The 25727-nt window shown below is 46.5% G+C and overlaps 1 protein-coding gene across 2 annotated transcripts in view; it reads right to left on the bottom strand.

Annotated features, from left to right (window-relative positions):
* The window catches only part of PKN2 (protein kinase N2), a 454984-nt gene that overhangs the window by 42840 nt on the left and 386417 nt on the right, over positions 1-25727 (bottom strand). For both annotated transcript variants that reach the window (XM_078645957.1, XM_078645968.1), the window contains exon 20: positions 11246-11353. In XM_078645957.1, coding sequence (XP_078502083.1) covers positions 11246-11353 — 108 coding nt within the window. The remainder of the gene's footprint in view (positions 1-11245; positions 11354-25727) is intronic.

The raw sequence follows: 25727 nt of genomic DNA, 5'->3' as shown, positions 1-25727 counted from the left end.
TTTCCAAGTCTCATACACACCTAATAGACCAGTCAGACATCTTACCCAGGCTTACCCTGTCGCTCACGGGACACCAACATGAGAACCACCAAAAAGACCTGGAGATTCAACAAGGAGTCAGTCAAAGATGCCTCATCCATCCATTAAGAACTATCTAAAAGAAAATAGGGTTTCTGATACTTCCCCGGCTATCCCCCTGGAATGCTCTGAAGGCCACTGCTAGGGGTACCCTAATTGAAATTCAATCTATATAAACAAAGCCCACAGCAGGGATATTGATTCCTTGGAGAAAAAGATTAAAGCAGTGGAATGAACATACAGCTCCCACCCGGACACCCAAACCCTCTCCTCCATATCCAGCAAAAAATAAGAGTACGACAAAATTCTGAGTGATAGGGTGGGGATCTGGATTAATAGATAACAGTCCCTAAAACTTTGTGAAGTCAATAAGGCAGGGAAAAGTCTGGCCTCATACTTAAAACATAAAACCGTAGGGGGATTAACTTGTTCAAAGACAATTTCAATGTTCCACATTGGAATCCCGATAAAATTATAGCGATTCTCAGAGACTTCTACCTATCCCTATACAAGGAAGAATCCCCCTCCCAAGTGGAGGAGTGCGAAAAGTATCTGGAAAAGTCCACACTCCTATCTATCACGGACCAGGATAAGCTACGGCTCAGTAAACCAATAACACTTGAAGTTTCCAAAGCAGTTGGTCCCTCAAATCTAACACGGCTCTAGGCCCCGACTGCGAAATTTTATAAAACATTTGCCCCAGAAATTAATTCTGCTCTACTGGACTTATTCCAAAACTTCTCAGACTCAGGTTCCATCTCAGGTTCTACCACCAAAGCCACCATAGTGGATATTCCAAAAGAGGGTAAAGATCCCTTGCTGGTACAAAAATTATAGGCCAATTTCTCTAATTAATCTAGACGCAAAAATCTATGCCAAAATCCTCTGTAAAAGACTAGTACCATTTTTGCCATCCATAATTAACCAGTCAAGGGTGATATCCATAAAAAGCAGAATGTCTGGCGGCAACACACCCCTCCTTTGTCACATCATTGAGAAAGTCAAACTCTCTATCTCTGATACTGTAGCTGTCCCTCTCAATGCAGAGAAAGCATTTGACCGGGTCTCTTGGTCCTTCCTTCCAGAGACCCTATTGAAGTACAACCTGGGTGAGACCGTCACAAGGATGGTGATGCCCCTATATAGCTCCCCTTCCGCCAGAGTAAGTTGAGATGGTCTCTGATCATCATCCTTCAATTTGGAGAGGGGCACCCGTCGAGGCTGCCCACCGTCTCCATCCCTCTTCATCCCGACTATGGAGTCACTCCTCCACAGGATTCGCTCAAACCACTCCATCTTAGGAGTTACTTTCAACCAAAAGACAATAAAGGTGGCCGCGTATCCGCCAATGATATTTTGATAATGTCGACAGACGCAACACGCTCAATTCCCTCTATACTAGAGAACATCGAAAACTATGCTAGGGTGTCCAGATACAAACTCAATAAAGACAAGTCTGAAATCTTAGGATTGAACAACCTTTGTGTGAGAGACCTTTTTAGGTCTACAGGTTTAACCTGGCAACCTTTCTGCATTAAATATCTGGGCTTCATGCAGATTTATTAGAATCACTCCGACATAATGAAAACCTAACACTGAAAAAGGTTGAAATGCTCCTGGAGAGCTGGAACCCTAAATTTCTCACGTGGTGGACCATCAAAATGATGGTCACTCCGATAGTTAATTATCTTATTAGCATGCTACCCCTTGTACTATTGGAGGATTTGCACCAAAAACTAGATAAGCTATTATCAAAATTCATTTGGAAAAATAAATGCGCATAAGATCTCTCTAAAAACGGAGCTTAGCATCAGGTGTCATTCTGCTACGATCGGCATTCAGCGCTTTGGCTTCGGCCCTTATTATGGTGGCCCATGTCCTAATATCCCAAAGATAGGATTATTTACTCCTTCAAATATTTGAATCCAGCTACAAAGTGAGACTATCATTCAACACTAATTTCGCCCTGACGAAGTTCTTTCGAGAACAAAACGCGTTGGCTGTTTTATATTCATGCACTTGGATTTATATGATTAAAGACTCTTTCTACAAAGGAACTGATTGAGCTTCATTATTAACTCTTGGATACTCTGGTAGTGCACCTCTCCATCGTTTCAGCAAACTGAGCTTACCCATTCACCTTGTTGGAGAAAACCAGGCGGACTTAAAAAAAAAAAATCAACCTGCCTTCCTGGCTAGAACAAGGCTCATTGTGGTTGTCCCAGCCTCCTGACTACACTCCCTCATGGCTAATAATCGAAAAAGAAACCCTCGGTGAACTTCATTCTATCGCATTTTTAACAGGTGACAGAAAACCCACATCCTCTGGTAAAATCGTTTTTTAACAATACTAAAAGAGCGCTGAGAAGAATCGATAGGATCTTAGATAATCCTCTTAATCACTCGAACATGGTATCGATCTGGCACAATCCAAGGATCAAAGTTCAGGGGAAAACGATTTTCTGGGAATCATGGGCATCAAAAGGCATCCACTTCTTAAAGCAACTGGGCACCCCAGACACACCAATACCCTTCAGAGTACTCCAACAACAATACAACCTACTTGACATAGACTTTTATGACTTTAAGCTCAAAGTCAGTTTGTCTAAGATGAGTTACCAGGACAAAGACCCTTCCATCATTAAGACAATTCTCTCCCTCAATAAGTCAGGACACCAGTCCTCCAAACTTTATCGTATTGTATATGCTTTATTTCGACAACTTGTATCATACAAGCTTCAAAAGACATTAAAAATGAAGTAGAAAGATGCAAATTGACATATGATACAATAAAATAGTCCAGAGATGTGAACACAAACACACATTAAAGTGCACTAATAGATCTAATAAATAATACAGTTGTCAAGAGCTGTACAATAGGTACTATTAAAAATTTGTAAGTAAAAACGTGAGTAATTTACAATAAAACTATTATTAAAAAGATCCAAGCAAAATAATCCTCCCTGGCATAAGCCTCATAATACATGCAGTATGGGACCCCCAGTGCCTGCCCAATAAAACACCTATGATGGGCCTACTTTCAAATAACAGAAACAGTGATCTAAACTAATATAAAGTGGCAGAATATAAAGCCAGTAGGGGGTTGAACAGTCATCAAGCGCTTAAGTATTTCTTCACAACTTCAGGGATACGATATTTGGTCACACCTGGCAATGCTTTGCATCTGGTTAGCCAGGCATGGCTAAGGAACTTGGCCACACAACACACAAAGAGAACTCTTGCATCAGACTTTAGGATGCGCAGTGGAACCGTATCACATCTTAAAGCCAAAAACACACATCTATTTTGGGAACAGTCTTAAACAAGCATTGGAAATGCAATAGGTCTCGCAGCATTAGAGTTAGTGCTTTTAGAATTGTTTATGGGTTTTTTTGTAAATCTTTAGCATTTTTGTTTCCTGTAGCCAATGCTAAAGAATTTAAAAAAAAAAAGCCATAAACATTTCTAAAAGCTCTAACTCAAATGCTCCGAGACCTATTGCACTGTGTGAGGGTGAGGGGTTGAGGGTGAGTGAGGGTGAGTGAGGGGTTGAGGGTGGGTGAGTGAGGGGTTGAGGGTGAGTGAGGGTGAGGGGTTGAGGGTGAGTGAGAGTGAGTGAGAGTGAGTGAGAGTGAGTGAGAGTGAGTGAGAGTGAGTGAGGGTGAGTGAGGGTGAGTGAGGGTGAGTGAGGGTGAGTGAGGGTGAGTGAGGGTGAGTGAGGGTGAGTGAGGGTGAGTGAGGGTGAGTGAGGGTGAGTGAGGGTGAGTGAGGGCGATAGATAGATAGAGTGAGGGCGATAGAGAGATAGAGTGAGGGAGATAGATAGATAGATAGATAGATAGATAGATAGATAGATAGATAGATAGATAGATAGAGTGAGGGCACCTAGAAAAAACGGGGCAAAAAAGTCCCTTTGTTCACCAGACACAATATCTTTGTATTCTCAATGTCGGCCATTTATTGACAATCATTTATGGTGGCTGGAAACCATTGATATAAAGTGTAGAAGTGAGTTTTTAATCACACTTATTTACGTTTTTGATTACTATGGGAGGATAAGTGCAAAGTCTGCTGAAATGGAATATTTCGATATAGTGCACTGGCCCAAAAAAAAGTTTGTAGAAAATGGCCAGAAAATGTGGGCTTACGGCCAGCGGTGCTGATTTTAGAAGTGGTGAGATAGGCTCGATTCTCCGCAGCTCAACATCCTGTGATTCTGGGCAAATCACTTAAAGTCTCGATACTTAACAAAAAAAACACATGAATGTGTGCCCTTGTGTAATGTAACTGGTGCTCCTGTACACTGCTCCAGTGCATTCGGGTCAAGTTCACGCTAAAAAACAATGTGTAGAAAATCATAAACACTCTGTTGAAAGAGTTAATTTGAAAGCGGTCTGCATGCAAATCCCTCTGTATGTTTTTGTAATTTCGGTCAAATTCTTGTCAACGGACATGACAATGTGTAAACCGAAAAAATATATATGCCACTATGTTGGCGAAGTGCGCTGTAGTACACATTAATCCATTGCCGTTTTCGACATTTCTGTTTCAGCCATTAAACACAAAATAACGAAATCACAATATTGCACCCATTTTAAAGTTGATACCGAGAAGAAGGCGAGGCGCTACAGTCACCAAAGCTCTGCTTCATATGTGAAAGAACACACGCACGTGCATTTCCATATAGCTTCCGGTTGAGCATAGTGACATGAGTGGACAGGTACTGTCCGGTACTCAGTGCCTGCGACTCTAGAACTCATAAGGGAGAGTACCTTAATTTCTCAGTAGAGGTGTAATAATACTTTGAATGGAAGCTTACCAGCACTCAACATGGCTGGTGGCATGGGAGAGAGGAGTGGCAGAATGCAGGGGTGGATGGGAAAAGGAAAGTGAATAAAGAGGGGGAAAAATAAAGAGTGCACGGGAACGGAGAAGAGAGAGATGGTAAGAGAGGAAAATGAGAGAGAGTGGAAGGGCAGTGAAAGAGAGCGAGAGGGGAAGATAGGAAGAAAGATAATGGTAAAATTGGAGCTGGAGGGAAAGAGGGCGGGAAAGACTGGGAAGAAGCGAAGGGAGAGAAGACGAGACAGGGAGGGAGAACAGTGGCAGAAGCAGCGTCAGTGGAGAGGTGGGGAGAGAGAGAGGCGAAATCACAATATTGCACCCATTTTAAAGTTGATACCGAGAAGAAGGCGAGGAGCTACAGTCACCAAAGCTCTTCTTCATATGTGAAAGAACACACGCACGTGCATTTCCATATAGCTTCCGGTTGAGCATAGTGACATGAGTGGACAGGTACTGTCCGGTACTCAGTGCCTGCGACTCTAGAACTCATGAGGGAGAGTACCTTAATTTCTCAGTAGAGGTGTAATATTACATTGAATGGGAGCGTACCAGCACTCCACAAGGCTGTTGGCATGGGAGAGAGGAGTGGCAGAGAGAGCAGGGGTGGATGGGAAAAGGAAAGTGAATAAAGAGGGGGGAAAAATAAAGAGTCCACGGGAACGGAGAAGAGAGAGATGGTAAGAGAGGAAAATGAGAGAGAGTGGAAGGGCAGTGAAAGAGAGCGAGAGGGGAAGATAGGAAGAAAGATAATGGTAAAATGGGAGCTGGAGGGAAAGAGGGTGGGAAAGACTGGGAAGAAGCGAAGGGAGAGAAGACGAGACAGGAAGGGAGAACAGTGGCAGAAGCATAATTGGAGAGGTGGGGAGAGAGAGAGGGGGTGGAAGGGCGGCACGAGGGAACGCAAGAGAGGGGATGAAAAGAGAAATACTGAAAGGGAATAGGGGGGCAGGAAGGGGAGGAAAGGTAGATGTGGAGCGGAATCGGACCGGAAGTGTGGGGTCCATGGGGAAGATGCTGCGGGGACGATGAAAGGGAGAGACGGGGAGAAGCTGGGAAGGGACCGGAGGGGTGGGAGGGATGGGGTGAGAGGCTGACAGGCGAGAGACGCTGATTCAACCGGGTCTCACCCGGCCGGTCTCACTCCGCGGGTAACAACCTGTGACATAACGGAGGGGAGAAAGAGAAGAGAGAGCGGCGTGAAAAGAGGCAGTGGGGAGGGCAGGGGGGGGCAGGGGAGGACTCGGTGGAGAAGAAGAGAGGGGGTGAGACAGGGAGGGAGAGAGCGAGAAAGATCGCGGAGGGAGGTAGATGGTGAGTGGAAAGAGAGAGGTGATAAAAAATGCAAGCAAAAAGAAGAAAAAAAAAAAGAAAAAAGGTGTGCACAAAAAAAGAGAAGTGGCAGCTCTGGGCAACGCGGCCGTGAATAATTAGGGGGGAGTAGAAAAAAAAGTACGGCCGGGAATAGAAATGCCTTCGTTATATATCACAGTATATACACCAAACCCCTCCTTCCTATTACAAACAAATGAGGCAGATTGGCATGGCCAAATCATGTTAGAAAGATAGGAGCCACGATAGGATGGGAGCTTGCCGAGGCAGTCAGAAAAAGCAAAGCTGCAATGAAAGACAAGCATACTTTCTGGTCCGGTAAAGTTCAGTGTCAGATTACACACGACAATGCCACGGGACTATCACTAAAACTGTTTTCATTGTCAACAAGCTCTCAGCATTGCGTGGCGGGAGGGGGCGGGGGGAACGTCGAGTCAAAAAAACAAGTGAAAGCGGGATGTAAGTAGGGGGGAGGAGAAGTCTGGGCAGGCAGGATGACTCAGGGGAGGGGGCGGAGCGGGGCAGAGCGGCATGTGGGTGTGAAGAAGCCGGGCCTTTGAAGTGAAGCTAAGCTTCACTTCAAAGGTGTCGGAGGAATGCGGGCGGCTGTGCACGCGCTTTTAAGCTCAATGCACATGCGCATTGAGCTTAAAAGTCACGGGCACTGCAAGGAATCGCCACGATTCCTTGCAAGTTAGATAAAGAGTCGATGAGCCCCTATAGTCTCGCTTGCTCGATGCGCATGCGCATCGACAGGCGAGACCTAAAACTGGGATAGGCAAGGGTCAAGTGGCAGTTAATCAGGAAGTCTGTTGTATCCACAAGATATCTCCTTTCCTCACCCAAAGTACTGGCTCCTCCATAGGACATTTTGGACACTAGCGCGGCTTTATAAAATCGCTCTTAGAGATGACCAAACGTGTTGGAATTGTCACACAGATACCGGTGACTTTTGCCATTTACTCTTTCTCTGCAAGGAAGTCTACCCTTTCTGGGATAGTGTTCTCTACTTCATTCACTCTCAGTGTGGGATACGTCTTAAAAAATAATTTCTCTCCCCAATTCAGGGTTTCCTAGACCCCCAACTCCACTCACAAAATTATTGACTTCTTGTAGACATACTACTGACCACGGTTTATATAAAAAATATCTCAATTAAGATTTCTTGTAACAAAAAAAAAAAAAAAGGGCTCGCCTCTATGGAAGGACTTCCTTCGCGGCGCCACAGGAACAGGGCACAATTAGTGCCGGAGACTTCATCGGGACAGTTGTGTGGTGGCACCATATGGTCGAAACATGTTGACTATAGCAATTTAAGGAGGGGTGGAATAGGATCCTGATTTCCTTCTCTAATACTTCCATCCTTCATTCTATTTTTAATCCTGACCTTGGAATCTATGAATAAAGGCTTAGCAGGTATCCATGAGCCAGTTTTAAAAGCACTATTTTGACTGCACTTTGTTCTATCACTTTACCCAGTCTTGGGTTAACACCTTTGCTTGTGAACACTATTGGTCACATTTGTGTTTGTCTCCATCATGGTGTTTTGTGTCCCGTGTCCCCCCCCCATTACCCCTCCCTCCCCCCATGCTCCACCCTGTGCGTTGCTACGCCAGGGCGTTTTGTAAGCAGACCCGATGATGAAGCATGTGTGTGAGTGAGGGCAGTTTTTCAAAACACACAATTGTGCCACTGCTTTTTATTTCTTTGCGGAGGTCGTCTTCTCTCCACCCCTTTGTGTGTGTAAAAAGGACTTCCTTAAAACCATAAGGAGGCTAGCCCTGGGCAGAATAAACAGTAGCTGGTTGAAAGGAGTAATGTATACCAAACATGCTTATTAGAAAGGTTGTTGGAATAGTTTTGATTTGTTTAAGACTGAAAACAAAGAATTATGAATAAAATGAAGGCCTACAAAAATGAAAAGGTGTGCTTGAAAAGTTTCGTTTTCAATGCTGGAAAACTTGCTCAGCTTTGCTGCAATATCCCAGGGAGTCCGATTCGAGGATTGAGGTCAATATCATAGTGGAGTATACAACATTAGCAGCATTTTGTCTTAAATAGGCAAAATGAGTCTATGTCCCAGTCAAACCACTGAGCCTAACTGTAACCGACTTCAAACTTCAAAACAAGTAGACGCCTTTTACTAGCATGTAAGACTCCCTAGCTCCATGAAAAAAAAAAGTGTTGCTTAGCTAACAGGTGGGCCACTGTGAAATGGCAAATATAAAGGACTACATACTTCCCTTTTGAACAACTTTTCTTAAAGAAAACTGCCACCGGCACACTTTATTCATTCCTTGATGGAGTAAATTAACACTTCTGCAGAGAGGGGAGAGCCAAGTAGAAGTTCAGTAACCCGAAACAAAATAGACAGGTTCCTTGGAATGGATTAAATATCATGTTTCTTAGGAATTCAGCTTCTGGCATATAGAAATGCATGACATCAGTACAAATTTAGACAAACATTTGTAAAGCTCATAGACCTCACCTTTGGGGCCTACTGACTATTGCAAACATTTTTAGGGATGCTGAGCAGCATGGCTAAAGGGTGGGGTGGGGGAAGTTAATATGACTTTGTTTCTGCCATATTTTGTAGGCGCGTGCAACTGCCATGAAAACGCCCACACATTGACCTGGCTATTTTTTATATTTTATTTACAGACAAGAGTAGAATCAGTCAAATTAAAAACAAGCATGAAAGCATTTAAGTGTGGCAGGGGGAGGAAGGCTCACGTGGCAGGGGGAGGAAGGCTGGCGGGGGGAGGAAGGCTGGCGGGGGGAGGAAGGCTGGCGGGGGGAGGAAGGCTGGCGGGGGGAGGAAGGCTGGCGGGGGGAGGAAGGCTGGCGGGGGGAGGAAGGCTGGCGGGGGGAGGAAGGCTCGCGTAGCGGGGGAGGAAGGCACGCGTGGTAGAGGGAAAGGAAGGCACGGGTGGTGGGGGGAAGGAAGGCACGAGTAGTGGGGGAAGGAAGGCACAGGTGGTGGGGGGAAGGAAGGCACAGGTGGTGGGGGGAAGGAAGGCGCAGGTGGTGGGGGGAAGGAAGGCGCAGGTGGTGGGGGAAGGAAGGCGCAGGTGGTGGGGGGAAGGAAGGCGCAGGTGGTGGGGGGAAGGAAGGCGCAGGTGGTGGGGAAGGAGGCACGGGTGGTGGGGGAAGGCAGGCACGGGTGGTGGGGGAAGGCAGGCACGGGTGGTGGGAGAGGAAAGGCACGGGTGGTGGGAGAAGAAAGACACGGGTGGTGGGAGAAGAAAGGCACGGGTGGTGGGAGAAGAAAGGCACGGGTGGTGGGAGAAGAAAGGCACGGGTGGTGGGAGAAGAAAGGCACGGGTGGTGGGAGAAGAAAGGCACGGGTGGTGGGAAAAGAAAGGCACGGGTGGTGGGAAAAGAAAGTCACGGGTGGTGGGAAAAGAAAGGCACGGGTGGTGGGAAAAGAAAGGCACGGGTGGTGGGAAAAGAAAGGCACGGGTGGTGGGAAAAGAAAGGCACGGGTGGTGGGAAAAGAAAGGCACGGGTGGTGGGAAAAGAAAGGCACGGGTGGTGGGAGAAGAAAGGCACGGGTGGTGAGAGAAGAAAGGCACGGGTGGTGAGAGAAGAAAGGCACGGGTGGTGAGAGAAGAAAGGCACGGGTGGTGAGAGAAGAAAGGCACGGGTGGTGAGAGAAGAAAGGCACGGGTGGTGGGAGAAGAAAGGCACGGGTGGTGGGAGAAGAAAGGCACGGGTGGTGGGAGAAGAAAGGCACGGGTGGGAGAAGAAAGGCACGGGTTGTGGGGAAGTAAGGTACGGGTGGTGGGGAAGAAAGGTACGGGTGGTGGGGAAGAAAGGTACGGGTGGTGGGGGAAAGAAAGGCACGGGTGGTGGGGGAAGAAAGGCACGGGTGGTGGGGGAAGAAAGGCACGGGTGGTGGGGGAAGAAAGGCACGGGTGGTGGGGGAAGAAAGGCACGGGTGGTGGGCGGAAGAAAGGCACGGGTGGTGGGCGGAAGAAAGGCACGGGTGGTGGGCGGAAGAAAGGCAGGGAGGTGGGGGAAGAAAGGCACAGGTGGTGGGTGGAAGAAAGGCATGGGTGGTGGCGGGAAGAAAGTCACAGGTGGTGGGGGAAGGAAGGCACGGGTGGTGGGGAGAGAAGCACTTAAGGGAGACAATTGAAAAACATGTGCTGTCACGGAGGGATTAGGCAAAAGAAAAAATGAGTTCCCTAAAACTAAGAAGTGGAAAGAAGCAAGAAAAGAGGGTATGCTCCAGGACAGATAAGATGTACAAGGCAAACCATCAACTATAAACCAAGCACATGAGAGTGACAATAAAGCCTTTCAATGGTAAGCAATAGGAAGATTCTAAGCCCACTGTAAGCTGACAATAGGTCTTTAGCAAACAGACAGATTGTGTTCTCTGGTAGGTGAGCCCTAAGAATGATTAGACAAAGATACACAATCTTTCTGCAGAACAGAGTTGAAAGTACAGATATATTTATACCTGTGATGATTCTGTAAAAGACATCCCTATTGCCAGCTGTTGACTAATTTTTAAGTTGCTCACAGCAAAAGAAGATGACTCAACAGCCACATCCATGTTTTCTGAGTTTTATGTACAGTTTCATGTAAGTATCTGGCATTTCACATAGTTTCTAATCTCTTGTAAAGTAGAGAACTCATTTTGTCAAGCCTCTGGATTTACTAAGAGTAGAAGTGAGGAGTGAAATACTCCCACCTAATATCCTATCTGTAGTCCTTGATAAAATAGTCTAGTACATAAGTACACATGACACACTTTTTAACATTTGAAAATTAACAGAAAAGAGATGTGTGAAATGGTACCAACCGTTGATAGATAACAGTTAATACTTTACAAAACAAGTTATCATTTTAAACATACAACGGCTAGTCAACATCAAAAGTTAACAATGGTCTTCAGATGAAAACCTGAGCTTTTAGCATACTTCTAATATACAAAAACATTCAACACTTTTAAAGTCTGGAAAATTTGGTCCAAAAATCTTACCCTTCTCATAATGGAGATTGCTTCTGTAGATAAGAAACGAGGGTAACGGACTTCATCATTAACAATACTATCAAACACCTCCTCTTCATCATCTCCAGGAAAGGGAGACTAGATTTAAATTGAAAAAATGTTTTTTTAATAAAGCTTGTTGTTCATAATCTAATATCCTATTGTGCATTCAACTAAATGCCAGTCGCAGCTTGCATGTCAGATACACAAATGTAATATAATATGATCTAATGACCAAAAACTGAAATATTGAAATGTTCACTAAAACCATTTGAATGAACAGTTTTCATATTCACAGTTTACATTGAAATATGCCAGGAGAAATACTCCACTAAAGGATTTAAAATGATTTTAATTAATATTCTCAGAGGCACTAATGTACACTTGGAACATAATATGAGCTGGTGGTTGCTATGGGTACTTATTTTTGGGGACCAATGCATATTTTTCCGCATCAGATTATTTACTGAGCTCAAGAGAGGGACAAATACACAGATAAAAAAACAGAGAAGACGGCAAAACCGATCAAAGGGAGAAAATATGAACCTGCAAGAGTGAGAAACAGGTACTGTTTGATAGTGGATTAAAGAATCCCGGCCTTGGTATTTGGCTGGTTTAACTGCACCTGGTGGTGCCTGCTTCTGAGAAGAGTTTCAGGTACCACCACTCTATCTTTTACAATCTAAGCATTGTATTCAATAAGACAAAGTCTAATGTCAATAGATAAGACAATATAGGTGGGCAAAATTTAGATTTTGCCAGTGTAATTTGGTGGCTTACATAATTGTGAACTTGATAAAGTTGCAAAATAATTATGTTGTGTAAGTCAATTATATAATTTTTTTGGGAACACATTTTGCTGGAATTCTATTATCAAAATAAGTTGAGTCAGTTTGAGTTAAAAATTATTTATAAAGCGCACATACACCAGCGGTTTCTTGACGCTACAACTAACAAAGGTCCAGGGCAAGAGGACAGGGGTAAACTGCAGGAGGATTAATTGAAGGACTTCATGAACAGATGACCCTTAAGATGTTTCCGAAATTGAGAGTACACAGTGAGGGTTCGGAGTTCAAGGGGGAGAGAGTTCCAGAGGAGCGGGGCAAGGGTAGCAAATTTCGAACCTCCCCATTTCTTTCTGCGGTAACGTGGGACGGTGAGGAGGCACTGGGTAGATGAACGCAGGTCCCTGGTGGGAACGTAGGGAGTAATCTCGGAAGAGATGAATGCTGGTGCCGAGCCCAGTCGAGCCAAAAAGGTGACAGAAGCGAGCTTGAACTGGACCCGGGCACAAACAGGGAGCCAATGTAGGGATTTCAAAAGGGGGGTGGAATGGTGAAATTTCGGAAGTTTAAAGGCCAGGCGGGCTGCCTGGTTTTGGATCTGTTGCAAACGCCGTAGACTATACGCAGGAATACCTGCATATAGGGCGTTGCCATAATCCAGGCGAGACACCACCATGGCCAGTATGATAAGTTTGAGGGCAGTAAAGGAAAAAAAACGGGACACCCTGCGTATAGTGCGCAGTGATAAGAAAGAAGAAGAAACCACAGAGCTAACCTGGGAGTGAAGGGTGAGTTGAGAGTTGAGTTTTATACCTAGTGTTTTAACAGAGGTAGAGGGGACAGGTGAAGAGCCAAGAGAGGGGGGGCCAGAATAAAGGAGACCAGGGGCTGGATGAACCACCTGTCAACACCAGCTCGGTCTTATCTGGGTTGAGTTTCAGGTGATTGTGGTTCATCCAGTCCCGGATGTGAAGCATAATAGATTGAAAATTTAGAACAGAAGAGGGGGAAGAAGACAGATTGAAAACAAGCTGGAGGTCGTCCGCATAATTAAATACGGCGACCTCCATTTGTTGCAGAGAGAAGATAAGAGGGGCAATATAAAGATTAAACAAAAGAGGGGAAAGGGAGGAGCCTTGGGGGACCCCGCACTGAACTTTCCGGACGTCCGCAGTGAAGTCACCCAGGCGAACAGCCTGGGTGCGGTCACTCAGGAAGGAGGAGAGCCAGACCAGAGCGGTGCCCCCGATCCCCGCCGCCCTGACACGGGAAAGCAAGATGGTATGATCCACCGTGTCAAAGGCGGCTGAGAGATCAAGGAGCACCAGGGCCTGGGGCTGGTTGGTATCCATACCCTCCCTGAGGTTGTCCAAGACCGACATAACTACGGACTCCGTAGAGTGTGCGGGGCGGAACCCGGCCTGGCGGGGGGCAAGAGCTCCGTGCTTCTCCACAAAGGAGCTCAGGGCGCTGGTGACATGGCGCTCGAGCACCTTTGCCAGGAATGGCAAAAGGGAGATGGGCCGGAAATTGGCCGGGATTGAGGGGTCCGCGCCCGGTTTTTTCAAAATGGGCACAATAACCGCAGATTTTAGGGGGTTTGGTACTACACCTTGAGAAAGGGAGCTATTGAGAAGGTGAAGGGGGGGGGTCTGGACAGGTGATGAAGATGTGGCGAAGAATGTGGGCAGATTGTGTAATATATCAGGGACCCCCTGGAAAGGATAAAAATCCTGGGACAGGGAAATTGTTCAGTGCGAAAGTATATACCCAGGCCTACAATTGTAAGGACAACCAAGGCTATTTCAACAGCAAACTTAAAAAAGGGGTGAACACACAAAAAGAGTTTTTTTCTGATATTTAAGAATTTAATTCTAATGATAAAACAATTGATCAATAACATATAACAGAACAGATATATTCAATATCTGTAATACAATATTTTCATTAATAAATTTCTTAAAAACGATATATGTTCTGGTTAATGTGCAGGTTTACGGATAAGGTCTTCCCAGATATTGTTGGGGGGCTGTTTATTTCAACGCGTTTCGACACGTGGTTGTGTCTTCATCAGGAAATTATTTATACAGCCAATTTTCTAGACTTTCTATTTCCGCTTTTTTAAAAATTTCAGAACGATGAGGGCGAAGAGTGAGGCACCTTTCTTTACCTTTGCAATCGAAATTGGTATGTGAAACCTGGGTTTAGCGGTTTCACTGCATACATCCCACTCTTCTGTTCGGACAATTAAAACATACTATGCTCTTTAAAAACAAGTATTCTTCTTTGGTTATTATGTCAGCGTTATGGATCCTTTAGCGTCATAGATGTTTAGCCAACTAAAAGCGCCTTCAATCCCAGGTTAATTCTGTGGTTTCTTCCTCATTCCATATTTTAAAAAGGATCAAAAAACTTATCCCCTACCTACCATCATCTGCAGGCAAAACCTTAGTCAGTACATTAGTTTTTTCTAAAACCGATTACTGCAATGCCCTACTTCTCAATGCACAACAAAAGGTCCTCAACAAATTGCAGACAGTGCAAAATGCAGCGGCTAGGACTCTGCTATCCATTCCCAAATTTGCATCTGTCTCCCCCTACATCCGACAGCTACACTGGTTGCCTCTGAGGAGCCGTATCAAATTTAAAGCGTTATGTATAGCCTACAAGGCTATCCACAACCATGGTCCTCTATACTTAAGACAAGCCTTCCGCCCGCTTGAACACCCAAGGACATTACGCTCATCCTCGGCTCACCTGCTAATAGTCCCCCGCACAAGGAGGGTCAATTGGGGAGACAAACGCTTCACGGTTGCCACAGCCAAACTATGGAACACACTACCCCTCCACATCAAATGTGCTCCAACCCTGCTCAACTTCAGAAAAAATCTGAAAACTTGGCTGTTCTCAGCCTAAAATCTCACCCACCCGCCAGAGAGTTCAGCAACAATAGCGCCGAGACACCTTCGGGTATTTGCGCGCTCTAAAAATCGATAAAATAAATAAATAAATAAGACAGATGAAAGGGATGAGTCAGATGTTAGGCTATGTGAAACCTCCAACTTATTTTGTGTGGAATTTTTAACAAACGATTAACTTAAACTGGTTCATGGGTTCTTTCTCTCATTTTCCTAGCCTATTTACAATTACGTGAAAATTAAAAAATACTTTACACACAATTAAAGAGAGTTATTTCCAAGCAAAACAAATAAACAACATGCACAATTTCTAGGATTTCAATTTTTTTCTAGATGGATCAAACAGGTGTACAGGTTTCATTTTAAACTGCTCAGCCATTAGATGCCTTCATGGATTTCCACAGCTTACTTAGTCAAAGCACTCTGCTGTTGCCCAGGCAGAGATCTTAAAAACTCAGATGTAAGCCACTTCATCATGCTCAGTTAGAATCTTACATTCAAAGCGTAACCCTTTCAATCCTAATTTCATGGTGAAACCCACACCAGTGTCTAATGTTGCGTTAATTGTATAGCTCTTTATAAGACTAAAGATGGGTAATCAAATGCAGCCCTAGAACAAAATATAATACTCACCAGAATCATATACTCGCAGCCAACTTCCATTCGCCCACTGTAAAAACGTCTCTCCCAATCCTAATTGGTTCTAAGGCAAAACACTTGCCTTTACTTCCCATTTATCACGTTCTGTGTTTTTATTCAGCAACAGTTTGTGAAAGCAATCTAGGATTATTACGTAGGATGCATGCGCAAGGTAGACTTCCATTTCAGGTTATTTGTATATAATGGGGAAAGTTACTGTTTTGAACAAGCAGGTTTTGCTTCTAGTTCCTGCCATTATATATGAGCTTTTGCCTAAATTTTGAGTTTTCATACAATTCTCATTTCAAACTGGGTGTACCTTTTATAAAGCGATGCACTATGTCCAACTGTATATTGCTATCTTTATATCATTTGTTCAAAACCTGAGAAGGTGCCAGACCGTTGCTAATTATAATAAACATAGGGCAAGAAGTATTAACCAATTTTGCGGTTACAAGCTTTATGACTGGCAAAGTAGGAGGGTTGGCAACAGCAAAATAGATTTTTGCTACGTATGAGCCCCTTTTAGGAGTAAGTTAACTTGTACAGTATCCTAAAATGTGATTTTAAAAGAATACCAATTTTATTTTGGAAGGGGCATGTTAGATTGGCACCATATGTATCAACAATTTGCGACAGGAATTGCGGTGGCAAAATACAACTGGCATTTCGATGACAAACAAATGAAAAGTTACTGATTCTCAAGTTGGAAAGGTACTGGCTTGGGGGCTAGGGTGCCTGGGTGAAGAAGGAAAATAGCCGGTCCTCCTTTAAGAGAGCAGTAGTTTCCATCACTCAATATGCACTCTACTGGCAGTTGCCCCGGTCTCTCTTTTTTACAGTGAGAACTGCAAGGAATTTAACCCTAAGAGTGGGAATGAAGCCTTCAGAGCAGTGTTTCGCAAACTGTAGCTCACGACCCACTGGTGGGTAATGAGCTGATGTTTGGTGGATTGCGAAAGTCTAAAATAAATAAAGATGCCTTTAAATTTTGCATTTATCCTGTCACATTTGCTGCACATCAAAGACAGGTCAAATGTCAGGTTATATCTTTTGACAAAAAAGATTGCTTGTTTTTAAAACCCTTTCGCTGCTAGACCCCCCACACGTGCTAAGCCTTTTTTTGGCTATTTTGGGTGGTTTGGGATTTGGCCCGGTAACCTTTTGTCCACATAAGGTATCCATGCCAAATTTGTGTCCTTTTCTTCCAGCATCATGGGGATTTTAAAGGTGCCCAGAGTTTGTGGATTCCCCCTGGAGGGGACCCAGATATTAGCCAAAATACAGCTAAATCTTTTTTTTTTTATTTATGGGAAAGTGGTGCAGTAGAAAGCATCTGGATTTTCCTTCCAAATGGTATCAACAAAGGGTTTGTGGTGCTGAAATCACCATCTTCCGAGCTTTCAGGGCCCAGCAGACATTTATCAGAAAACCACATTTTTTACTCAATTTTTAGGATTTTACGGGGGACATAGCCTACTTTTGATAGTGGTAGAAATGGGTGTGAAAGCAATAATGGATCCCGAAAAGCTATACATTTCTGAAAAGTAGACAACATTTTGACCTCAGCAAGGGGTCATTTGTGCAGATCCTGCAGTTGAAAATAAGAAAAAGTGAAATGAGTTAAAAAAACAGCCATTTGTGCCAACGTTTTCGCCTGTAACTTCTTCTAAGTTTAACAGATTTTTTAAAGCATATTCATTACATCTGCAGGACCCTTCTGGTCGTGGGGATATATAGGACTTGAAGGTTTCACCAAGAACCAGAGGAACCCAGAGCCAATAACTGAGCTGCATCTTGCAATGGTTTTTCATTGTGTACCGGGTATATAGCAAATTATTTGGTAACATATAAAGAGTGGATGATAGGTATCAAAGACACCTATGAGTTTCCGAAATGGGAAAAAAATCTAGAGTTTAGAAGCAGTAGCTATCTGCACATCTCTGAAATTGTGGTTAACCATACTAGCATGTGAATCATAGGACGTTTTTCAAAGTGACTTCTCTTTTAGACATTGTCTTACATTTGGAAGGCAGAAATGCATAGAAAGTCAATAGGAAAAAACAGTTGCTCTACAATTCTGATTCCCGAAGTCTCCTGATAAAAATGGTACCTCACTTGTGTAGCTAGGCCTAGTGTCTGTAACAGGAAATGGGCCAAAACGCAACGTGGACACACCACATTTTTACAGTGAACACGGACCTTTTTTTGGCTAAGTGCCTACCTATGGATTTTGAGCCCTAGCTCTGCTGGCACCTAAGGAAACCTAGCAAAACTATATATTTTTTAAAATCAGACACCAAGAAGAATCCAGGATGGGGTGACTTGCGTGGCTCTCACCAGGTTCTGTTACCCAGAATCCAGTGCAAACCTCAGACTTTGTAAAACTAAACACATTATCCTCACATTTCTGTGATGGAAAGTTCCCGGAATCTGCGTGGATCCACAAACTTCCACCCAACCCGCATTCTCCAGAGCCTCGCGATAAAAATGGAACCTCACTTGTGTGGGTGGACCAAGTGTCCGCGACAGGCAAGGGCCCAAAACGTATTGTGGAGACATCAAAATTACCTAGCACAAAACGCGACCTGGTTTTGCATAGGGAGGAGTGGGGGCACCTAGTTTGGCCCCGGGCCCAGCGGCCATCTAGGGAAACCTACCAAACTCACGCATGTCTGAAAACTAGACACCTGGGGGAGTCCACGTAGATATGACTTGCGTAGACCCTACCCAGAATCCCCTGCAAATTTCAAACGTAGCTGACAAAAATCACTTTTTCCACACATTTCTGCGTGGGATCACAGCGCCGGTACAAATGTCCTACCACCCAGTGTCCATCCTGGTCTCCCGAGTAAAATGATACCTCACTTGTGTGGCTGTCCAATGCAGAATCGGCAAAAAACATTTTTTTTTAAATCTAGTGCTTAGAATTTGCTGTGCTATACCCTTAATCCCTGGTTTTGTCCCTTCCAAGTCACAGGCCCTTAGCCCACCCACACAAGTAAGGTATCATTTTACTCGGGAGACCAAGGGGAAAGCTGGGTGGTGGGACTTTTGAGCCGGCACGCAAAAATGTGTCGAAAAAGTGATAGTTTCAGCTAAATGTGAGGTTTGCAGGGGATTCTGGGTAGGAAAACGTTGAGGGATCCACTCAAGCCATACCTCCCTGGACTCCCCAGGGTGTCTGGTTTCCAGAAATGTGTGTGTTTGGTAGGTTTCTCTAGATGGCTGCCAAGCCTAGGCCAAAAACCCAGGTGCCCCCCTGCAAAACCAGGTCGTTTTGTGCTAGGTAATTTTTATGTCTCCACAATAAGTTTTGGCCCTTGCCGGTGGATGGTACTTGGCCCACCCTCACAAGTGAGGTGCAATTTTTATCAGGAGACCGGGGGGGGGGGGAACACTGGGTGGTAGGAAATTTTTGTCAGCCCGTGACTACATTTGAGCTTTGCAGCGTATTCTGGGTAGGAAAACCTTGAGGGATCCACGCAAGCCATACCTCTCTGAATGCCCCAGGGTGTCCAGTTTTCAGTAATGTGTGGGTTTGGTAGGTTTCCATAGATGGTCGCTAGCCCGGGACCAAAAACGCAGGTGATCCCTTTAAAAAACAGGTTGTTTTGTGATTGTTGTCGGGCACCTGTGTTTTTGGTTACGGGTTTGCAGACATCCAAGGGAACCTAAAAAACCCAGAAATGTTCTGAAAACTAGACACCTGTGGGAGTCCAGGGAAGTGTGGCTTGCGTTGATCCCCCAACATTTCCCTTCCAAATATTTGCTGCAAACCTCAAATTTAACTAAAAAGTCACATTTTCCTCTAATATCTGTGGGGAAAGTTGTGGGATCACCACACAGCACCCATTTCCAACCATTCAGCGTTCCCCTCAGTCTCCCAATAAATATTATACCTTACTTGTGTTGATGGGCCAAGTGCCTATGACATGGAAGGGCCAAAAATGTGTAGAGATAGATGGGGCCCCAAAGTGGGTCCAAAAGGGCAGTTTGTTTATACGTTTTTAGGCTGACGCTACTTTGGGCACCCATACAAGTGAGGTATCTTTTTTCTCGGGAGACCAAGGGGAATGCTGCGTAGCAGGAAATCTGTGCCTGTACGGTGATGCTACAATTTACCGACACAGAAATGTGAGGAAAATGTGACTTTGTAACTGAATTTGAGGTTTGCTGGGGATTCTGGGTAAGGAAACGCTGAGGGATCCATGCAAGCCACACAGCCAGCCAAGAGAGAGTACACACAAACCACCAGCCAAGCACCATCCACGTACACCTCCAGCCAAATGCTATCAATGCACAGTCAGCCAAGGAATATCCACGCACACCGCCAGCCAAGCGCCACCCACGCACTCCGCCAGCCAAGCACCATCCCAGCACATCCCCAGCCAAGCAAGGCCAGACTGAGAATAGCAACCAGCCCAGGCAGATTGCAGCTTGACTGGCCCTGGGAAGGTGGGGGGCGGGGGGGGGGGGGGGCTAGTAAAAAGGACTGCTCCAGCTTTAGTTACTGGGGCCTGATATTGCAGCACTGCTGCAAACCCGGCCCCCAGTGAAAAAACGGCTCCCTAAGGCCAGAAAACCGTCAGCCAATCTCCAGTTAACACACACACACAAACTCTGCCTGATTTCTAGTGGTTTTCTGCCCCCTCTTGGGTGCAGATGAGAATACAGATATCACTGAAACACCCAAAATGTGTGCCCAAGGTACCTTTAACATGGGACTGACATGTGGCCATAGAGATGTCAATTGAGGGTACAAGGTAGTTTTAGGAAAGAACACAGGCCCTGGGAACATGATTGGCAGGGACCCAGGACACATGAAGTCAAAGTGCTTCAGAAGTCTGGCAAAAAGTGTGTATGGAGGGGGGGGGGGTGTTACTGCAATAGAAACCCAGCTTCCCACACATGCACATCTCAGGCAGCCCCCACCACTAAATCCAACAAAAAAAGTCCCTGGCATGTAGCAGGCTTTTGTCCCCCGGGGAGGGGGGTAAAGGGGGCAGATTGGGGGCTACTGCCCCCTCTCCCCCCCCCCCCCCACCCAGGTAGAGCAGAATTTTGCTGGGGGGGGGTGCATTGGCTTGCCTATCTTGGGCAGCCCCCACCCCTAAATCAAATACAAAACAAGCATTAGAAATGCAATAGGTCTCGCCTTTTATTAAGTTAAAGCCATTTGCTTTGCTATGCAATACCATTATCAAAGCAAATGGCTTTAACTTAATTAAAGGTGAGACCTATTGCATTTTAAATGCTTGTTCTTCGTGTTTAAGAACTAACTCTACCAGTGTGTGTGGTTTTCTGTTCTTTTCCAAACTGGCTCCTCGTGTTCTTCCCGACCTTCTGACCTTCCTTGTTCCCGATGCTTGCTCACACCTGCTCGCGCATGATGCCCGCCCTTCTGCCCACCGAGATGCTTGCCCCCACGTGCTCTCCCTCCTGCTGTTTTCTGTGATTCTTGCGCCTGTGCTGTGCCCCCACCCGCCCCCTCCTTGTGGTGCTCTCGATAACCTCTCACACCTTCTGTTGTTTGTGGTGCCCCCACACACCAACCTGTCCTTTCTGCGTCCGTGAGGCCCCCAAAGCCACCATGCCGCCCTCCTCCCGTTGTGCACAATGCCCCCTCACCTGCCTTCCTTCCATTGTGTGTTATTCCCCCACAACAACAAAAAAGTGCTATGACCTGGACATCGCTGACAACGAAATCGCCATTGTCCACTTGGACTACCCCATCAGGCATAGAAACGTAAGTGGTCCGACTTGCCCAGTGCTGGCTGTTTTTCTTTTCCAGCCACACCGCTGTTGTCCAGTTGCCCCCTCACACACAGTGGCATGGTAATAGCCCAGAGCTCCAGGCCCCCCCCCCCGCCCCGGCACTGCACGGGTGGCGGCTGGGAGCTCCTGACGTGGCCCCGGAGGTGAAGCGTGGGGGTTAGCACTATGTACGTTGCAGGGGGTGGGGTGAGGGCTCAAGTTTCCTTATGCCACTGCTCACGCTCCCTCCCAGTTACCTCTCGCCGTCCCACCCATCACCAGTCATTACAAGCATTTGCAATGCAATAGGTTTTGAAGTCACGTGAGTTTAAGCAATTGGCAATGTAAATAACAATGCCTTTTATTTATGTTTTTGAAAAGAAAACAAAAATAAAAGGCATTGTTATTTGTAATGTCAATTTCTCAAACTTGCTTCAATGCGAGACCTATTGCATTTTAAATGCTTGTCATGTGATACAGTGACAGTGGATGTCAATCGCTTCCCATTTGAATAATACACTACGTTTGCCTCTCAAAATACTGCAAATGTTGATGCCAGGTGAGCACCATTGTACCAGCGTCCTGCGTTACGTGATCTGACTGGCCTGCCCTGGACATCAGCAGCTCAAGCCATTGACGTACGTTCAAGATTCTAAATTCAGAAGTATGATGGCTTCACCTGTTCAAGCCATGTGTCGGTTAATTTTGTGGTAGTTCCAAACAAATATGATTGACTGAAACAAAATCAGTCATGTCTGAACACACTACTGTGGCATGTCTAGTTGATTGTATGACGTCCATTACACGACACACACTTAAAATGTAGTTTATTAATTAATAAAAACCATTAAAGTACACCATACCATCAATCACACTATCATGCCCATATAAAGGTAATAACAAACACAAACTTTAGGACACATAAAATCAAGTTCACTATGACCCGGTTGGGGATCCTAGAATAGCACCATACTGAAATTGTTCTATAAAGGGCCTAATGCAAGGAGCCACAAAGGATGACACACGCATGGATGTAAGCAAATATAAAATCAATATAGCCATAGCATCAAAGAGCAGCACATCTTTAAAACGTCACATAAGGACTCCAAACTAATATTTTACAAGCTCCTATAGGTTTTATCCTTCACAGTAGCAGCGAGTTTTAAAATCTAGAATATATCACATTGTAAAGTGCGAAGAGCCACAAAACTTGATATAGGGACAGGCTTCAGCATATAAATCCGTGTGACAATAACAACCTGTGGAAAGCACAGCGCACTGGGCTCACCAGGTTCGAGAAACTCTATAATGGCATAGACACTGCACGTAAGATTGAACAAATGTCATGCGGATCCTCACCCCAGAATACAACAAGTTGTAATGTGAAATACAGCCACATCGACTCCTAGTGAATAGCAAAGTGTGAAGTGCACCCGTGTCCCCGCCTGACTCTGATCTACTTGTGTCAGACTAAATAGTGCTCTGTTGGGGTCAATACTCATTTCCATGACACTACCATTACGATCTGATACATGAAGGATACGTGAGATGCCAATTTGCAGAGGCATATAGGTGAATTAATATTGTTAGGGCGCAATGAACTAGTCATGAAAGTGGTTAACATGTGAGCGGGCATTAAGGCCGTAGGGACATCCCTAACCCCCTCCTCCCGTTGTAACATGGCCGCTCGGTAACTACCCTATAAAGTGTTGCTATGATTACATATGGTAATCCCCATTACTCTTAGTCCTACTCGTCCTCGACCCAGTCATTACTCATGAGGTATTCCACACGACAGGAAACAAAACAGGAAACGCTTTTAGACTCCACCCACCCTCCTGTCAGGTGCTATAACACACCTCACCACCAGAAGCAAATCCTGATGTACCAAGCACCAAAGGCCTGGAAAGGGAGGGCGGGCGGGTCGTATGACTGGGTCGAGGACGAGTAGGACTAAGAGTAATGGGGATTACCATATGTAATCATAGCATTACCTCTACGTCCCTCGTCCTCGACCCAGTCATTACTCATGAGGCATACCAAAGCAACGCCCAAAACAGGCCTTTGGCAACCACACAACAAAACACAGACCAGACACAAAGGAGTGCAGCAAGATAAAGTTGCAAAAAACAAACAGAATCAGGGCGGAGGGAAAAACCCCCACAGCCAGTAACACTCAAGGACCAAAAACCGGTCCGGGCAGAAAAGGCACAACCCAACCAGCAGTGCCGCACGAACGTGGATTCGGAGGCTCAGAACCCAGCCCGGCAAAACCACCAAGAGACACACCCAGGTAAGCAGACCAGGAGGCAGACACGCCCGAGCGGAACGCGCCAGGACACCCGCCGGACAGGGCAAACCAGCACCAAGAAAGGCAAGAGCAAAGACCGCCAGAACCAGCGACCCAAAAGAGAGCCCGGAAGCAGCCGTAGCCAAACCAGCCAAGCCAAAGGACACGGAGAGAGATACAGAAGAGCGAAACACCCCAGAACGAGCCCCAGAAAGGACAAGGCACGTGCGAGGCCAAAAGAAAGAACAGAAAAGCCACCAGGCCAGAAATACGGGCCCACAGATCCCAAAGGGACAAAAGGGGAAGACAGCAAACCCCCCAAGACCAAGGAGATACCCCATGGGGGCACCAAAGAGCGACTAGAAGGAGAAGAGAGCAACTCCGAAAAAATCCAGAAACCCAACAAGCCAGCAGAAGGGAGAAAGGAAACCGGGACCCGGAAGGCACGGACAGCAGCCGAAGGCCAAGCAAGGGAACCAGAGGAGGAACACCACCTCTAGAAAGAAGACCAGTGCTCCGCATAGGAAGACAAGGCAGACCACCAACGAGAAGCCTCCAGCACCAAAATCAAGAGGTCGGGCAGACCACGGGCCCCAAGAGACACCCGCACAACCCCCAAACCGCCAAGAAGAGGGGAACCAGAAAGAGGGACGGATACCTTAGAGGAGAGGGGATGAGGCCCCATCGCCAGGCGCGCAGCAGAGGAAACTCCAAACCCAGGCACAGAGACGAGGGAAACCACAGACTCAGGGAGTCCGCCACCACATAGACCACACCCCCAATGTGTGGAGCAGACAGGGCCAGAAGATGAAGCACCGCCCAAGCCGAGATGGAACAGGCCACCAGACTCAGGGACGAACCGCGGGGCCCCCCCCAGGAGACACAGAGAAGCCACAGTCACTGTGCAGACCGATTGCACCAAGACATGGCAACCCTCCAGACGAAGGAGGAAAGAACGAAACCCCTCAGCACTGCAAACAACACCCTCCAGGTGGAAGACCCGCGAGACTCCGACAGGAGCCAGCGCGCCAGCACCACCCCATGGGCCAGAGCCGAGCCCAAGCCCGAGGTGCAGGTATCCGTTTTCACAACCAGAGGAGGAGGGAGACGAAACAACATCCCCACGGAAAGGCGGGAGGGGTCCAGCCACCACCGGAGAGTAGACACAACATCCAGAGACACAGGAACAGGAACCGCAAAGTCCAGGACAGGAAAGGGGACCCACCGCTGCACGAGCCACAGCAGAGGCCGCAGAGGAATCCAGGCCCAGGGCACGGTGAAAACAGAAGCAGCCAAGTGGCCCGAACCTCCAGCCACCGAAGAAGGGGAGCTGAGTCAAGCAACAGCAACAACCACAGCAAAGACTGCAGGAGACGAATCCGGGCGTCCGACAGGAACAACCAGCCCAACACAGAATAGAACACTGGCCCGACGAAGGTCCTCCGGGACGCAGGCACCAGGAGACAAACGGGCAAGCAGAACAAACACCCGTGGCCCCAGAGAGAAGACATGGACTAGTGAAGGCGGCGAGACACGACCTCCAGGGACGGATCCTGAACCATCCAGACGTCCAAACACGGGAACACAGACACCCCCAGGAGATGGAGAAGGGCCACCAAGGGAGCCATCACCACGGTGAACACCCGGGGGGCGGACCGAAGACCAAAGGGGAGGACGCAGAACAGCCAGCGCCGACCCTGCAGGCAGAAGCGCAGTAAACGTAGACACCTCACAGCCACCGGGACGTGTAGGCACGCAACATGGAGGTCCAGAGAGGAGAACACCCAACCAGACTGGATCACTTAAAAAACTTCTGGAGAGACATCATCTCGAACAGGATCTCCAGCACGAACAAGTGCAGACCCTGAAGGGCGAAGACCCCCCCTGAACTTCGGCACCACAAAGAAGATGGAGTAGACGCCCAACCCCCGCTCCACCTTCGGAACAGGGACAACCACAAGCATGCGGACCAAAGAACGAACACCGTCCAACAAGGCCAGACGGCGGGATGCAAACCGAGGAGAAGGGGACACCACCACCCCGGAAAGGGGGGGGGGGGGGGGGGGGAGAAAACCGATCCGGAA

Source organism: Lissotriton helveticus, chromosome 1_1 (assembly GCF_964261635.1).
Source record: "Lissotriton helveticus chromosome 1_1, aLisHel1.1, whole genome shotgun sequence".
In the NCBI taxonomy this organism is placed as follows: domain Eukaryota; kingdom Metazoa; phylum Chordata; class Amphibia; order Caudata; family Salamandridae; genus Lissotriton; species Lissotriton helveticus.
Note: the sequence above shows the minus strand (reverse complement) of the source record. Positions and strands in the feature narration are given on the sequence as shown.